The 17,931-nt window shown below is 40.9% G+C and overlaps 1 protein-coding gene across 2 annotated transcripts in view; it reads right to left on the bottom strand.

Moving 5' to 3' along the window:
* CDK5RAP1 (CDK5 regulatory subunit associated protein 1) overlaps window positions 1-17,931 on the bottom strand; it is a 32,820-nt gene that overhangs the window by 4,715 nt on the left and 10,174 nt on the right. The window contains exons 7-13 of one of the 2 annotated variants that reach the window (XM_045832983.1): window positions 16,946-17,066; window positions 12,218-12,448; window positions 11,883-11,980; window positions 10,927-10,982; window positions 9,145-9,275; window positions 5,653-5,802; window positions 326-466 (exon numbers count right to left, since the gene is read on the bottom strand). In XM_045832983.1, the coding sequence (XP_045688939.1) occupies window positions 326-466; window positions 5,653-5,802; window positions 9,145-9,275; window positions 10,927-10,982; window positions 11,883-11,980; window positions 12,218-12,448; window positions 16,946-17,066 (928 nt within the window). The remainder of the gene's footprint in view (window positions 1-325; window positions 467-5,652; window positions 5,803-9,144; window positions 9,276-10,926; window positions 10,983-11,882; window positions 11,981-12,217; window positions 12,449-16,945; window positions 17,067-17,931) is intronic. The other variant, XM_045832984.1, reaches the window with a different exon arrangement.

The raw sequence follows: 17,931 nt of genomic DNA, 5'->3' as shown, positions 1-17,931 counted from the left end.
AATTCCTGGTACTTCAGTGAACTATCAACTCACTAAAAAGCACTTGTACTTCCTGGCCTTTCAGCAGCAGGAAACTATATGCTACTATGTACTCTAACCTCACCATACTCCCAAAAAGAACCCCTGCAGGGTAGGGGAGAAAACAAGAAGGCATTAGTTAAAAAGTCTAAAATTCAATTCAAGGTGCCCTTCCATTGTTCAGGTTGAGAAGAGATTTTTATTTTATTAAAGAATTTCTCCAGGAAAAAAAAATTTGTTCCCTCAAATTATCCAATGCAACACCCCATCTCACAGTGCAAGCTGGAAGCCCAAAAGGACATCTTACCTTCACCAGCACATAGTCCCCAGGCTGAGCTCTGACCCTGAGCCCAGAGTCAGTGGCATCCTCCATCTCTACATCAGGGAATATCACCTTAAGGTTTCCATCATTCCGGCCGCACAGGTCAGTGGCCGAGCGTTTACTGAGCTGCAGAAAGAACAAAAGAGACGTTATAAAACTGTGAGTCATCAGTCCTTGGAAGGCATAAATTATGCTCTGTGTCAGACCCCAAGGGTCTTACTCACAGAGCATTCCTTAACCAAGGAATCTCTGAGGAAGACTGTTGACCACTGCTCCACCAACAAGGGCAGTACATGGCACACAACAGAAATTCAATAAAGTTTCGCTGACCCTACACTAGTGAAATGACTCAATCAATGACTCTGATTACAAAATTCCCTTCAGCAGGAATGGACCCCCAAGAAGCCTGAAACCAAGGATATTTGGGTGATGCCCTTGGCAAAGCAACTTTCACCTTACCCAGCTTCACAGTAATAACTCAGGAATATTCTGGGGTTGTTTGGCCTGGGTTAGTTGCCCCTAAAGAATAGGCAAGCTTAAAATCAGAGTCTCCATCACAACATGCAGACAACAAAGTCAGGAGAATAGTAATACCAGAATGATGGAATTAACCAATAGAATATAAACAACTCTTTCTCTTACAGCCATGATGAAGTGACAAGAACCAAATTTATCTTCTAGCCTTATATAACCAGGAAACTGGACAAAAGGTATGAAATAACTATTTTCAGACGTTGGACAACAGAGATTGTGTGAGACTGTGATCCCCAAGAGAAGGGAGACAAATGAAATGAGTCCTCCAATTACCCCTGTGTGTTGCCAGGAGGCACATGCTACACAGAGTATGCAAAGCGGGGAGGAAAATCTCAAAACAGAGCATTGTGATTCTCTTTGATTGAGGGATCGGAGTACAGGGAGCCTGCATTGCTAGAAATTGTGTAACAAGCTCTAGACAGGAGGGAGATAAGCAGAAAAAGAACTATAAAATGTGTAAAGGGATCCTTTGGGTCTTTGCTAAATATTACTACTACATGCTTCTCTGTACAGGGAAACTCCATGAAGTCGGGCAAAGAAAGTATCTGGGAACTGTCCCGTGATCAGTTCCCAGAGCTAATTGCTCACACGGAGCTAGGAATCACTTGACCTCCCACCAAACAGTCCTCATCGATTCCTTGGGATATGCAGTATTGACTACTGAAGAGCCACAAAGTAGTAATGAGGCTAAACTATTCCTACAATGAAAAAGCTTTTCTACTTTCGGTCAAGATGGCGGAATAGATAAACACAGCTCGCTTCCTAGCACATCAAAATTACAACTAAACTACAGAGCCACCATTATTCAGAACCGTGAGAAATTGAGCCGAACAGATGTCCTACAACTACAGAATTAGAGAACAAACTACATCGTGACTATTAGGAGAGGCAGAAAGACAGAATGGGCTGGTCCCACACCCATGTGTGGTGGATAAAAACTGGGAGAGATATCTCAGGACCAAAGGGTCCCAGGTCCACAACAAGCCCTCCAGCCTAGGGTTCCAGTGCCAGGAAGATACATCTCTATAACTTCCAGCTATAAAATCCAATAGGGATTGAGGCTTTGAAAGACAGAAAATGCTAGAATCCCTGAAAGTTCTTCTTAATGGGCCCACACACAGACTTACTCAGACTCACTCACTCTGAGCTCCAGCACAGGAGCAGTGGATTGAAAGGCACCAGAAATAAATAGGGAGGAACTGAATTGTCCAGCATCAGGGTGAGAGCTGGGGGCCAGATTTCCCCCAAACAAAAGTGTTGGCAGAGGCCAGTGTTCCTTTTTTGAGCCCTCCCTCCACCGAGCCACAGAGCTGGCAGGCAGGCTACATACGGGAGATTCCATCAACCCGGCTCACCCTGTTTGCTCTACCCTGGTGATTCCCTGAGGCCCTACCCCATTCAACTTGTGAGCCAACCCAAACTGTTTCTAGTGGCTTTTCCATATGAAATGCTTTGTCTTGGCCCATGCTTCAAACTTTCCTAAATTCTCTCAAATAAAAAACATCTGGCTTGAGCAAGCCCCATATCTCTCACTAAGTCACCCCAGGCCCTGCATTAGCAGCAGGCAGCCTTGGTTCACAGCTTGGCCTCGTCTGGGCATCTCCAAGCCCAGCACAAGTAGCAGACATCTACAGATCACATTGTAGCTTATGCTCTGTGACCCAGGACAGAACACAGGCAGTGGCTGACCTTGAACATGCCAAGAACAACCCAGGCTCAAGTACAATAGAAAAGTGTATACAACCCACAGAGTGCATGCACCTCGAGTACCTGCTTGGGCAATAGGGGAGGCTGTGCCACTGGGCCATACAGGACACCTAGTACATCAGGCCACTCTACCAAACTTGGGAGACGTAGCAGTTATACCTAGTACATAGATACAAACACAGGGAGGCTGCCAAAATGAGAGGACAAAGAAACATGACCCAAATGAAAGAACAGAAGAAAACTCCAGAAAAAGAACTAAACATAATGGAGACAAGGGAGCTACTAGATGCACAGTTCTAAACACTGGTGATAAGGATGCTCAATAAATTCAGGGGAAGAGCAGATGAACACAGAGAGAACTTCAACAGCATAAAAAAGGCCAAAGAAACCAAAAAAGAAAAGGAGCAGTATACACTAACTGAAATGAAGAACAATTTACAGGGAATCAACAGTAGATAGGATAAAGCTGAGAATCAAATCAGCAATTTGAAATATAAAGAAGCAAAAACAACCAATCAGAACAGCAAGAAGAAAAAAGAATCCAAAAAAAAAAAAATGGAGATAGTGTAAGGAGCCTCTGGGACAAGTTCAAGTGTACCAACATTTGAATTATGGAGGTGCCGGAAGAAGAGGAGAAAGAACAAGAAATTGGAAACCTATTTGAAAAAAATAATGAAAGACAACTTCCCTAACTAGGTGAAGGAAATAGACATACGAGTTCAGGAAGCACAGAGAGTCCTAAACAAGATGAACTCAAAGAGGCCCACAGCATAACACATCATAATAAAAACACCCAAGTTAAAGACAAAGAGAGAATCTGAAAAGCAGCAAGAGAAAAGCAGTTAGTTACCTACAAGGGAGCCCCCATAAGACTGTCAGATTTCTCAAAAGAAACTTTGCAGGCCAGAAGAGAATGGCAAGAAATATTCAAATTGATGAAAAGCAAGGACCTACAACCAAGATTACTTTACCCAGCAAAGCTATCATTTACAATTGAAAGACAGATAAAAATCTTCCCAGACAAGAAAAAACTAAAGGAGTACATCACCACCAAACCAGCATTATATGAAATATTAAAGGGTTACCTTTTAGAAGAATAAAATAAAAAAATATGAGCAACAAAATGGCAACAAATATATATCTATAAACAACTAAATCTAAAAAACAAATGAACAAGCAAAAGAGAAACAATCATAGATATAGAAAACATTTTGATGGCCTGGCTGGTGTGGCTCAGTGGATTGAGTGCTGACCTGGGAACTAAAGGGTCATCAGTTTGATTCCCAGTCGGGGTACATGCCTGGGTTGCAGGCCAGGTTCTCATATGGGAGCACATGAAAGGCAACTAAACATTGATGTTTCTCTTGCTCTCTTTCTCTTTCCCTTCCCCTCTCTCTAAAAATAAATAAATAAAATCTTAAAAAAAAAAAAAAGAAAACATTTTGATGGCTGCCAGATGGGAGGGTTTGCGGAGTTGGACAAAACAGATAAAGGGATTAAGAAGTACAAATTGGTAGTTACAGAATAGTCATGGGGATATAAAGTACAGCATAAGAAACAGAGTAGCCAAAGAACACATATGCATGACCCATAGACATGGGCAACGGGGTAGGGATTGCCTGAGGGAGTCGGCGTGGGGAGCTGGGTGGAGGAGGGCAAAGGGAAAAAAATTGGGACAACTGAAATAACATAATCAATAAAATATAATTTAAAGAAAAGAAAGAATTATCCATTATCCATTGAATTGCCTACGTACCTTTGCCAAAAGTCAGTTGGTCATAAATTGTACACTTTAAAATGATTAAAATGGTGAATTTTATGTTATGTGAACTTTGTCTTAATAAAATAATCCATCTTTAAAAAAAAAACAAAACGCTTTTCTAACAAAGCTTAAAAACAAGCTTTGAGCCCTGGCTGGTGTGGCTTGGTGGACTGAGCATAGGCCTGTGAACCAAAGGGTTACAGTTCAATTCCCAGTCAGGGGACATGCCTGGGTTTAAGGCCTGGTCACCAGTAGGAGGCGCTCAATAGGCAACCACACAAGCCTTGAAAGGATCAAACTGAGCTATAACATCACTGCCTATTAAAACAAAGCAAAATACAGACACTCAAACATGAACACTGCAATGTCCAACCTCTGATCAAAAATCACTAAAAATCCCCAGGAGCAGAAAAATGTGACCCATAATCAGGAGAGAAATCAGTCAATAGAAACAGACCAACAAAGTTCTGATCAAGATGGCAGAGTAGGTAGATGCTATGGGCACCTCCTCCCACAACACCACCAAGTTACAGGAAATTAGCCCTGGCTGGTATGGCTCAGTTGGTTGGAATGTCGTCCCATGATCTGAGAGGTTGCAGGTTGGATTCCCAGTCAGGGCACATGCCTAGGTTGTGTGTTCAGTCTCTGGTTGGGGCATGTATAAGAAACAACCCATCTATGTCACATTGATATTCCTCTCCTTCTCTCTCCCTTCCTTCCCCGCTCTCTAAAATCAATAAGCTTGTCATTGGGTGGAGTTCCAGAAAGATGAAGCAAACTTTTCCCTAATGCTTTCACTACTAAGTACAAAAATTTCCTTCAGGAACGAATGGGGAAATCAAGACATTCTAAGATAAAGGAAAACAAAGGGAAGCTGCTGCCAGAGTGGTTCAAGGAAGTTCCCTAAACAGAAAGGAAAGAATAAAAGAAGGAACCCTGGAACATCAGAAAGGGAAAATAAACACAATGACATGATTACACAGAAAATCCCAAGAAAACTACCAAAAAAACTCCTGGACCTATTAAGTGAATCCAGCAAGGTCAAAGGATATAAGATAAACATACAAAATTCAATTTTTTCTGTATGCTAGCAATGAACACATGGAGACTTGAAATTAAAAACAACAGTAATTACAATAGCTAAAAAAAAACTGAAATATTTAAGTGTAAATCTAACAAAACATGTACAGAATCTGTACACTGAAAACCACAAAAACCAGTAAAAGGAATCAAAGAAGATCTAAATAAAGGGAGACATATTGTGACCCAAAAAAACAAATAAAATATATGTATATACATATGGTCTCACCCCCTCCACCAGTACCAGCTGGGTACAACCCACAGAAGTCTTGTTGGCTTTTGTTGCTTCTTCTCGGAAGACAGTGATAAGTTCCTGCAAACGCCTTAATTTTACCTCTTCTAGGACATCATCCTTCAGCCTGTGATATGCCCGTGTCTTCTATAAAAAAGAAAAAGCGAGAGAGAGAGACAGAGGTCACCAAAGACCTATAGAATCCATCCTCAGGCACTGAGAGGACCATGCCCATTCTACCTGCAAGTTACAGGCATGGGCACAGGAACCCAAGCCACACCCCTAGGGTTCTCCAGTTCTGAGAGCCTTCGAAGAGAAAAAGGTAGCTATGCAGTGAAGTCACCATTTTTGCAAAGGCTAAATTCTAAACTTAGCACATGAAAATCATAGGCTCAAAATTGTTCTTGATATTTTCATAGAACGTCCTAAGGATAAAGGTTACATTTGTACATATAACTAAGTAACACATGTACCAGATTACTACTCAGCCACAAGGTGCAAAGCAGCCTAAATGTTTATCAATAGGTAACTAGTAAGACAAATTATCGTTTATTTACACAACAGAGTATCACATAGCTGTTAAAAAGAATGATAGCTTTATATATACTGATACTATTGGTCTCCAAAATACACCCTTAACAGAAATAAGGTACAGATGAAGCTATATAATAACTTTGGTGTAGAAAAATACACATAAGTATGTTTTAAATACATGAAATATTTCTGGAAGGTTGCAGAAGAAATTGTTAAGAGCAGCTGCCTTCAGGGAAGGAACTGAAAAACTAAGCTATCTGGAAAGAAGCAAGAACTCACTGCCTATGATTTTGACCTTTTGAATTTTAATACCATAAGCATGTATTACCTTGTCCAAAAAAAAAAATTTTTCCTTGAAAAACCTTCACGTCATCCAACACCAAGGTATGCACACATGTTTATGCAGATGCACACACAAACTCATAACACAGCTGGGGAACCACTGGGCTAAACATAAGCATGGAATAAGAGAAAAACCAATAAACCAAAGTCTGGACATTCAAATCAATCTGCCTCTGAGAGAACTACGAAATCCACAGAGGCAAATGGAGAATAGTAGAGAATCCTAAAATAGAATTCGCTTACAGGGTTTAACTCTATTGTCTTATTATTAGCAACAACTTGCCACTATTATACACTTACCATTACAAAGCACCATTCTAAGTGCTTTATACATACTATCTTATTTAATCCTCAAAACAATGTAAGGTTGGTACAGTGTTATCCCCATTTCACAAATGAAGAAACCAAGGACCCTTCCCAAGGTCACATCGTTATATGAGAGAAGAGCAATTTAAGTGCTTGGTCTCATTTACTAAGCTACTTGATTAAGTCTCTATAACCTTAACCCTAACCTAGGAATTAGACCCCAAAGTGAACACGTAATGGGGTACAGCCAGGGCCCCCCAATGGGGGATCTGTAATGGGGTCCAGAACTTGGGGCATGGGGGAATATGGGATATCCCCACCCCCACAAGTCTGGCTGGGGGGTGAGATACATGGAGCGGGGCCATTGAGTTATTTCGCATATCAATAACAGCAGGATAGCCTCATACATCATATGCAAAAAGTTATTTGCATATCAACAAGTTACAGTGCCTGCGTGAGAGCTTGGAGATGGTTCGCTCCGCCATGGGGCCACACCTGCCTGGGTTTACTATGGCATCCAAGAAAAGCTGAAAAATGTAGGAGTATTGGCAGATGTAGCCCATTGTGGGAAGAGTTGGAAATGGGGTTACAGAGAAAGATTCGTGCTGGGAATTAAACCTAGGCTTAGCAGCCATGCTGGGGTCTTATCCACGTAGTTTTCAGAGAGGAGAGGGGGCTTCCTTGACCACAGGGCTTAGGAAGAAGGAAAGCAAGATGTAGCAGCCATGCAGAGCTCTCTCTTAGCGGTTTAAAAGAATGCAGAAAGACAATGCAAGACTTGGGACAGGAACAATATAGGACTAGATGGGAAGGACAATGTGAGACCATGCGGGAAGAAAAAGGGTGAAAGGATGCTTGCTGGTGGGCTATGAGAAGGTGCCACCTGGTTTTGGACTAAAAACTGGAGATTGCAGCAACCCAGCTGATGGTGCTGGGGACTGCAGGAGACCTGCCCAGTGGAGCACAGATTACTGGGAGGAACTGGGAGTCTAACCGAGCTATGGACTTCTATTCCTTTTTCCTGAGATGTGGTACCCCTGACTGGCCTGGTTGGGCAAAGTGGGGAAGGCAGTACTGTGTATGTGGGTGTTTTAAGGGACTTTGGGATTTTAACAGCAACATTCTGCCATTACCTGTGTAACTTTTGAATAAATAGTTCCTTTCCTTTTTACCAAACTCTGGCATTGAGAGCCACAATTACTAAGGGCAGCAGGCAAGACAAACCTGACCAGAATGACCCCAGGGGACAGGGCTTGTTTTTGGCAAACAGTAGCTGGGCCCCCCATGGGTTCATTCTGTAACGGTCATATTCACTGCCCATAGAATAGACTTCCATAACACAATGAAAACCCATTTCCCAAATCTAGCATTATAAAGAACTCCTATGGCATGTCTGGGTGGAAAAGAAGCAAAATGGAACCTAATAGCTCCTCTGAAGCTTTGTCCCTGAAATAATTTTGTAAGAGACATGAATATACACATTGGCCCACTTACACTGCCTGTAGAACACTAGGCAGTGAGCTTTAAAAGACATGAATTAGCTTGATTGATGACCACTGAGTTGACAGTGGCTCAGGTCAGGTTCATTCAACCATCAGTCAGCTTTTCTGAGCCCCTGACCACAGAAGCTTCTCAGCCTCCAGTCCAAACACAAAGCAAATTCCCCCCAGGGTGACTTTGGGGTAAAACAATGACCTACACAATTCATCCCTACCACCAAGAAAATGGCAGCAGACCAGGACTATCCCCTCTCTTCAGGATACAGGACACAAGACACAGGGTAAACATACAAAACTCATCTCCTTCTGCATTGTTTACCTGGGAATCTGTTATAGGAGAAACTCCAAAGTGGGCACAGGTGATTTCACTTGGCCAAGAAAAATGGAAACTAAAAATAGCTGAGGATGGCTGGGGGGTGACAAGGAACCCCTGTGAAACGAATGACGTCTGTAAGCCAGAAAAGAAGTTCTGCTTGTTTAGAAATGATTTTAGATTGCTTGTAAAGAGAATGTCTCCCCCTCCACCTTTCAAATTCTAAACAACCTAAACATAACTTAAAATATTCTAATAAAGAGAAATCTTGGCACAGGTAATTATTTTCATCACCAATTGATGAATTATGTAAAACAGCAGACTGGTTGATTAGATAAAACAAAGAAATGAATGGTAAAATCCTTGTGGTTTCTCAAGGACTGCCTTGCTGCCTGACTTACTTTTCTTCCCCATTTTCTACAGTCAGCCCCAAACTGGTCAGGAATGAGGTCAGTCTCAGGACAGAAGTAGTTCCTCCCCCAATCCCGAGCTCACCTGTCTCATGCTGTAGGCAAAGAGGAAGCCCATGTTGTACTGAACTTCCCGAAGCAAAGACACTGTCTGGAGGTGATCTTCCTCTGTCTCACCACAAAAGCCAGCAATGAAATCACTGCTGAGGCTCACACCTGCAACACACAACATAGGACAAAGGGCAGCATGTCCCTGCTGCTTACTGGATTCAAGAGAGGCCTTTGGCACCTGTGGGCTACAGAGGGAGGGACCACAATTGTAAGGCATTTCCTGGAGCTATTCAGCCCATGCGCAAGCGGTCAAAGCAAGAGGGACAGGCCTGTTTCCTTACAAAGTTCCCATCCAGAGCCTGTCTTCTCAGTCTACACTCCACTCAGTACTAAAAAAAGTACTTTCACTTCAAATGTGGGAGTTAGGAACCCAGTAGGAGTCAACATTTTCAAATTGGTCCTGCTTTTACTGGTAAAACCCCTGCAGTGCCCCCATACAAATATACTTTTGAAGTTAGCTTAACACAATGTTCATTTAAAATAGTAACAATAGCCCTGGCTGGTGTGGCTCAGTGGATTGAGCCCCGACCTGAGAACCAAAGGGTCGCTGGTTGGATTCCAAGTCAGGGCACCTGCCTGGATTGCAGGCCAGGTCCCCCGTAGGGGACACATAAGAAGCAACCACACACTGATGACTCTCTCCCTCTCTTCTCCTAAAAAAAATTAATAAAATCTTTGAAAGAAATAAAATAGTAACAATAACTATTTACTGAATACTTACTAAGTACTATACCATCTATTTAACTTAACCTATTTAATTATCCCAATAATCCAATGAGGTGAATACTATTAACTGCATTTTATAGATGAGGAAACTGTAGCCTAGAGAACCTCTACACTATCCTGTCTCATCAAAATGTAAGTATTTTTTTTTAAGATTTTATTTATTTATTTTTAGAAAGGGAAGGGAGGGAGAAAGAGAGAGAGAAACATCAGTGTGCGGCTGCTGGGGGTTATGGCCTGCAACCTAGGCATGTGCCCTGGCTGGGAATCGAACCTGCGACACTTTGGTTTGCAGCCCGTGTTCAATCCACTGAGCTACGTCAGCCAGGGCAAAATGTAAGTATTTACGCATAATACAAGTTATAATAATTAGAAATTTGGAAAAAAAAATGTAGACATTGCCAACCAAATCTAAACTAAAGTGTAAGTATCCAACCTTTTGGCGTCTCTGGGCCATACTGAAGAACAGTTTTCTAAGGCCACACATTAAATACATTGCAACATGTAATCACATAAAAATCTAATAACGTTTTAAGTAAATTTACAATTTTGTGTTAGGCCACATTCATAGCCATCCTGGGCCATATGCAGCCCATGGGCCACAGGCTGGGCACCCCTGGCAGAGTAATCTTATTAGGAGGACAGGAAAAGGGTTAAGATAAGTAGGAAAGGAATTACCTCTAATACACATTTTTAAAGATATCAATTGCCCCCAAATCAGAACTAATTTAGACCATATATAACTTTGCTAACAAGAAAAAACAAGGTCTCTCCCATATGCTCAGAAACACAAAAACTATAGAAAATGAATCTCTTTAGCCTTGAAGCCACGAGCTGGTCCACACCTCTTGAGTATTTCTAGCAAGACCAAAATAGTTTAAAAATCAGGAATTGAAAAAAGAAAGAGACAGAAATGAGAAGGAGCAAAAGCAGTGTGAGCGAGGTCACAAGGTGCTGCCACAGGCGCTGCCCGTGTCTGACAGCGACTGCGGTCACTGTGACGTGCCCAGCAGAACGCATTCCGTAAATGTACCTGGAATAGACTTTCTGATATGATGAATTAACTCCACATAAGCTTCTCTCGAATAGCTGCAATAAAGAGCAAAAAGACTTAGATGAATCAATCTTCTTTCAATGAATTCTATAAAAGGGTAACACTATGAATGACCACATGTAATCACTTTCTCACCCACCATAGGTTACAGTATCCAAAAGATCTCTTATGAATCAAATCCTATACTGTAACATAGGCCCTAACTAGGGCCTATGAATTTTTAGTTCAAGAACATAAATTATTTTAAGTAACTTTCTGTACTTAACTAATAATGAAGACAGATTAAATATTTAAAAGGATCTCTAAAACTCTTTGCCAATGTCAAAAACAAGGCAAAACACTAGCTCCATATGGCTTGCCATCTGTCACATTTTTTCAGTCTTATCTCTGCAATATTTATTCTTTCCAAAGTGAGCACATAGAGTGTACACTTAAATTCCAAGATCTAAAAAACTTCAATGTTAAAAGCTAAAGGATTGCCCTGTCCAGTGTGGCTCAGTGGGTTGAGCGCCAGCCTGCAAACTGAAAGGTCACTAGTTCAATTCCCAGTCAGGGCATATGTCTGAGTTGCAAGTCAGATCCCCAGCTGAGGGTGTACAAGAGGCAAACAACTTATGCATCTATCTCTTTCTCCCTCCCTTCTCCTCTCTCTAAAAAAATAAATAAAATCTTTTTTAAATTGCTTTAAAAAAAAAGCTAAAAGGATTAAAATCTCAGAGTGTGCCACATAGTAGGTGCTTAATAAAAAGCATGCTAAACAAATGAAATGAGTGATCCAGTCCTTCATCTATACTTACAATGTCGATGGGTTTATTCATATAACACATATTTATTGAACGACTACTATTTGCCACATATTATGCTAAAAATTTAGACACTGGTTCTTAAGGAGACATTGAAAGGTATGGGATACCCCCTCCCCAAGCAAATCTGACCCTCTCCGCATGGCTTCCAGTACACGGCTACTTCCACTCTGGGCTGGTAGGTGGATCTGTTTACAGATGTTGTCTCTCTCATGAATCAGTTGCAGAACCTGATCAAATAGAATACATTAAAGGTCATTAAAGTCTCACCAAAGAATCTTGCAGAAAGGAATACCACCCCCACTATTCTCTGCCAAAGTTAATTTTCAAGTAATTAAGAGGCTAATTAAACTAAACACATGAATTACCTAAATCCTTCACTTTGCTCAAATCATGTTCAGTCTGTCCCAGACAGAAATGCTTAAGGATACTGATACCAGTTTGTATCATTAACTGTCAATACTTACCTCATCAGGAAAATCCTTGGGGTGAGGAGAGGTAAAGCGGATCCTCATTTCAGGATCTATTCTGGAGACCTGATCCAGAAGGTGCGAAAAACGAAGGCCCCCTTGCTTGGTTTTATAGTTGGCAGAGAAGCCACGGCTGAGACTGGTGGACACCGCACTGTTGAACTGGACCTCTGAATTGTCCCGAAAACTATTAACATTCTGACCAAGTAGCGTCACTTCTTTCAGCCCCTGTAAAGGAGGAAATGAATATACTGAAAGCAATTTAAAAACTAGTTTGGTCATTTCATGCGAAATCACTAATTAAACCTACCAAGAGCCATCCATAAACATGTTCTGTCTTTAACCCAATAATTTCATGCTTGGGCATCTTGTGTGAAGACTGAACTTCAGAATAAAATCTTATGTAAACATTAATTTTCAAAACATTTTTTAGAGTAGCAAAACCCTAGTAGCACACTGAATGTTCAATAATGGTTAATTCATAACACCCTAAATCAAATTAATTAAATGCAATGTGGATCCTGGACTGGATCCTAAAAAAGAAAAAAGACGTTAGTGTAGGGAAACTGGCAAAATCAGAAAAAATGTCTGAAATTAGCTAATAGTAATGTACCAACATGTAGTTCTTTTTAGTTTTGACAAGAGTACCAAAGTAAAGTAGTAAGATGTTAACATTTAGAGGTAACTCCATCTTTGCAACTTTTGGGTAAATTTAAAGTTATGCCAAAACAGAAAGTTTATAAAAACAAACAAAGCAGGATATAAAACTAAGTAAAATACACACACATATAAAAAGACATAGCAATCAAATGCAAAAAGAATAACAAGACAAGTAAGAAAATTTAAAGATGGGTGGGCTAGCATTGAGATAATATTTAGCAATTTTTGTTAATCTTGTTAGAATTAATGGTACTGAAAATTTCCTTATTTTTTAGACATGCATTATGTAAGAGTGAAATGTCATGCTATACTTTGAAATACTATACAAACAAAAAATAGATAAAGCAAAATGGCTAAATGTAACAATTATTAAATTCAAGTAGGGAAGAGGGATCAAAATACTATTCTCTCTTTCCTGTGTATTTCAATTTTTTTATATAAAAAAATAACAGAGGCGTTAAAAAGACTGCTTATTTAAATGACTTCCAACCAATAACCATTGTTTGAATGAATAAACAACATTCTGTTAAAGCAGCAATTTTCAACCAGTGTGCCGCAAGATTTGTTTTTTTTTTAATTTATTTATTTATTTTTAGAGAGAGGGAAAGGATGGGAGAGAGGGAAAGAAACATCAATGTGTGGTTGCCTCTTGCACACCCCCTACTGGGCACCTGGCCTGCAATCCAGGCATGTGTCCTTGACTAGGAATCACACTGGAAACCCTTTGCTTTGCAGGCAGGCCCATGCTCAATCCACTGAACTACACCAGCCAGGGTTGCCACAAGAATTTTTAAAACAAGCAATACCAGACTATTTAGTCAGGGACACTGACCTCTTTTATCTTAGATTGTCAAATTAAAAAATGACAACAGCCAACACTATAGTCATCCAATGTGAATGGATCAAAAGTATATTTTTGTCTTTTTTTGTCAGATCAGCAAAAAAATAATATGTTTCGGTGAGCCACAGAATTTTAGTAATTAGTTTATGTGTGCCATGAGATTAAAAAGTTTGAATTGCTGTGTTAAAGGAATGATATCCTATTCTCTTTGCAACTGTAGTCTAAAAATTAAATGAAAGAAACATCTTTTAAAAAGTTGCTCTACAAGTAAAATAAGTAAGTGACTAACAGATACTTTAAAACACAACACAGAATCATAATTTTTCACTGGTCAGTAGGCTTTGAATTCACTAAGATTCACCTTAATGTTAAGTTCCTCCTTTTATATGCAAATACCTTAGAAAGGTCAGGGAGTTTTTGCCATCACCTCAACCTACTTACACAGAATGTCTCTATGCTGAGAGAGTGAGTTTTGGTACTGTGAGGGAGATGGAAAGAGAGAGGAAGGAGACAATTTAGACCAGGAAGCACTTGCAGAAGTAGACTATGGAGAGTACCTCACAGTGCCTGTGTGAGCAGCCAGGGACCAAACCAGGAAACTGAGAATCTGGAGATAGAGGAAAAAGAAAAGAACATTGCCAGAGAGTAATAACAAAGGCATCCCTGATGGGTGTGGCTCAGCTGGCTGGGGGTCCTCCCATAAAGCGAAAGGTTGCCAGTTCGATTCCTGGTCAGGGCACATGCCTGGGTTGCCAGTTTAATCCCCAGCTGGGGTGCGTACAAGAGGTAATCGATTAATGTTTCTTTTCCTCTCTCCTTTCCCCTCTCTCTAAAAATAAATAAATAGCCCTGGCTGGTGTAGCTCAGTGGATTGAGTGTGGGCTGTAGATCAAAGAGTCTCCAGTTCAATTCCCAGTCAAGGCACATGCCTGGGTTGCAAGCCAGGTCCCCGTGGGGGCCAAGTGAGAGACAACCACACATTGATGTTTCTCTCCCTTTCTCCCTCCCTTCCCCTCTCTCTAAAAAAAAAATAAATAAAATCTTTTAAAAACAAACAAATAAATAAAATATTTAAAAAAGGAGAAAAAAAGAACAAAGGCAAGCTGCTGACTTAAAACTGAAGCAGGAGAATTATCCTCCCTTGGCTCCTGAGCCAAGAAAGCAGGGAAGTAGGGAAACTATAGCAAAAGAAAAGCTCCACATTCCCACCTATTGTCCTATTCTGCAAGGCTAGAAGATTCAGGCCTAGGGGTAAGGAGAGACCTCAAGGGACCAGCTACCAATAGGAAGAATGCACTAGGTATCTCCCCCCTCTGGCTCCTGCTCTGATTTGCCACCCTCAGCTATTCTCGGTGAGTTGGCCCATGGTAAAATGAACAAGAGATTTAGGTTTCCCTAGAATAGACAGACTAATAAAATAAATCATTCTGTAAAAAAATTACTCTGTGCCAGGTAGTTTAAAAACATTCTACTGTGCTGCCTCCTAAGCAAACTTCACAGCAGATCTGCCTATAATTTGTGGGTGGCAAACTGACGAGGATCCCAGCTCCTGAGGTCCGCAGTGTTATGGATAAGACACATTCACACAGACTACCAAGTCCTGTGGAGGAAAAGGGATGGTGCAACTTCTCTCTTAAGGGGAGAGCACCTCAACCCTTGCCTTGACAAGCTTTTATTGGGTTCAATTTGCATAGGAATACAGGGTGTATACATAAAACTCATCAATCATTGTCAGGCAGAAATGATTAAACAACAGATAACATTCAAAGAACTCCTGAGGGCTTATTCTGAGTCAGGACCAGATAGTTAAAGGGCCATAAAACTATGGGGAACAAACTCACTTCCTGCTTGGACCCTTATCATTTAAATTGAGGGTATCAGCAAAGTAGGTTTCATAAGATTTTATGCATTCTTTCTCTGGCCCAATTGCCCTAGGGAACCTGCCCTTTTCAGCACAAGGCCACATCCACCTCCATCATTGTTTCAGGCTTAAGTCAGGCAGAACTAAGGCAGCCAAGAGATTAGGAGACTTCCTGCAGACAGAATGAGCACTCAAGCTAGGTCAAAGCCGAGGGGTGAGGGTCCATCACCCCCTTTTTCTATAGCCCCCCAAGTCCTTCCCAGGGGGCCCTTTGTGACTGTACCTGTCTTAGGTCATCCCTCTTTTAAGGAATCTTACCCAGCATTGGCTAACCAGTCATTCCCCTGGGGCCAAGCAGGGTGAAGAGAAAGGGGGCAGGGGTGGTGCCCCTACAAGATAAGCTTTGTCTCCCAAGTGGCTTGTGGTCCCAAGATCCTTTACTCAACCTTAACCACAGGGGATTACAGCTTCTAAAACCAGGCAGGGCAGTTCCCAACATCTCCCCCCACCTTTTTTTTTTTTGTAAAATCAACTGTAGTTGTTAAGCCTGTGAAACCTACTATTTGCTGTTCCGAATTCGATCTCAAGAAAACCACCTCCATATATATCGTAAAGCACAAATAAGGATTAAGACAAGGAGGCATCCAAGGGCTGCCATGACCCAAACTCGTAAATTCAGTCCACTGAACCAGTTTTAGGGTTCAGCCATTGTAGATTATTATGGAGGGTCTGGAACAGTTTTTGTTTGATAAGGCATTTGCTCTTTTGGCTGGTAGCCAGACAGGACCTGTAGGTATGGAAACACATGTATACCCTCCTACCCATGTTACGAGATCTACAGGGCCCTGCCAAGAGCCATCCCCCAGTGGATCTCTATATAAACCTGAGGATAAGATGACTTTGGCTCTTTCTTCTGAAAATGGTCAATTGGAATACAAAGTGATTCATCACAATTTAGAAAATTATATGTAAACATGACTAACATAATCAAATTTTGGGAGGCAACTCATGGCTCCCCCTTTTTTGTTTTTTAAGATTTTTAAAAGTATGATGAGCCCATTCTACAATGCCTGACCGGTTGGATTGTACGGTATTTCTGTTTTATGTTGGTATTCCAACGCTGAAGAAAAACCTGAGTAGAATGGGAAAGGTACCCAGAGCCATTATCAGTTTTAATTTGCTGAGACCATCCTAAATGACTAAAGGCCTCAGCAAACCAAAGATGTACAGCCAGCTTTTTTTTTCTGGCCAGGTGTGGTTCTAAACTAGTACAGCTTTGAGATAGCACAAGCTGCAAAACTAGAAAGCTGTCCTCATCCTTTCACAAACCCACTCTCTGTAAGAAAGCCTGGAGAACCTTCACCTGCTCAGAAAGCTTTCTCACTTCCTCTAGAATGGAGGCAACAGGCCGACTCCTCTCCCGGCCACGCGTGAAAGGAACAATGCAGTAGCTGCACATGTTGTCACACCCTCTCATGATGGACCTGGAGAAGAAAGCACCAGAACTTAGTAACAGCAGCAGGATGTCTCGGTCCAATGGAAGAAGAAGGTCACGGCTCCTGTGGCTCTAAATTCTCTTGGCAACATGCTCAAATTGGGCCAATCTAAAAAAAACCAAGGCAGACATTTTTTTTATCTTCAAAAACTAGTCTTTAACCCCAGCATATGAACCAAACCACTTTCTTCAACAAAGATAAACTATTTTGTCAACTACTTCTTTTTTTAATTTAAAAAGATCAGGGAAGAGAGTAAGAATCAGGAGAGCCTAAGATATTTTCTTAAGTGAAAAAAATAAGAATATAGAAGGGAGGATAAGAAAGACCTCATTTTATGTACATGAATATATATGCAAAAAAAAAAAAATAAACCACACACTTCTCAAAGAATTATACAAAAAACAACTAGGCCCTGGCCAGGTAGCTCAGTAGGTTAGAGTGTCGTCCCGATACGCCAAGGTTGTAGGTTTGCTCTCCAGTCAGGACACATACAAGAAGCAACCAATGAATGCATAAATAAGTGGAACAACAAATCAATGTTTCTTTTCTCTCTCTTCCTCCCTTCCTTAAGCTCTCTCTAAAATCAATTAATAAAAATAAAAATAAAACACCTAACACGTCACCTATGAGAGGTGGCCTAGGAGAATAACGTTGATAGAGATAAAGGATTCTCATATATCATTTTTTGTCTTTTGTACTGTGTACATATTTTAATTTTTTAATGTAATAACATTAACATGTTATTTTAATTTTTTTTAATCCTTACCCAAGGACATTTTTTCATTGCTTTTAGAGAGAGAGAAACATCAATGTGAGAGAGAAGCATCAACTGGTTGCTTCCCATATGCACCTG

This window comes from Phyllostomus hastatus, unplaced genomic scaffold, assembly GCF_019186645.2.
Source record: "Phyllostomus hastatus isolate PE091 unplaced genomic scaffold, TTU_PhHast_1.1 phas_contig_17, whole genome shotgun sequence".
NCBI lineage: Eukaryota > Metazoa > Chordata > Mammalia > Chiroptera > Phyllostomidae > Phyllostomus > Phyllostomus hastatus.
This window is presented reverse-complemented; position numbering and strand designations above follow the sequence as displayed.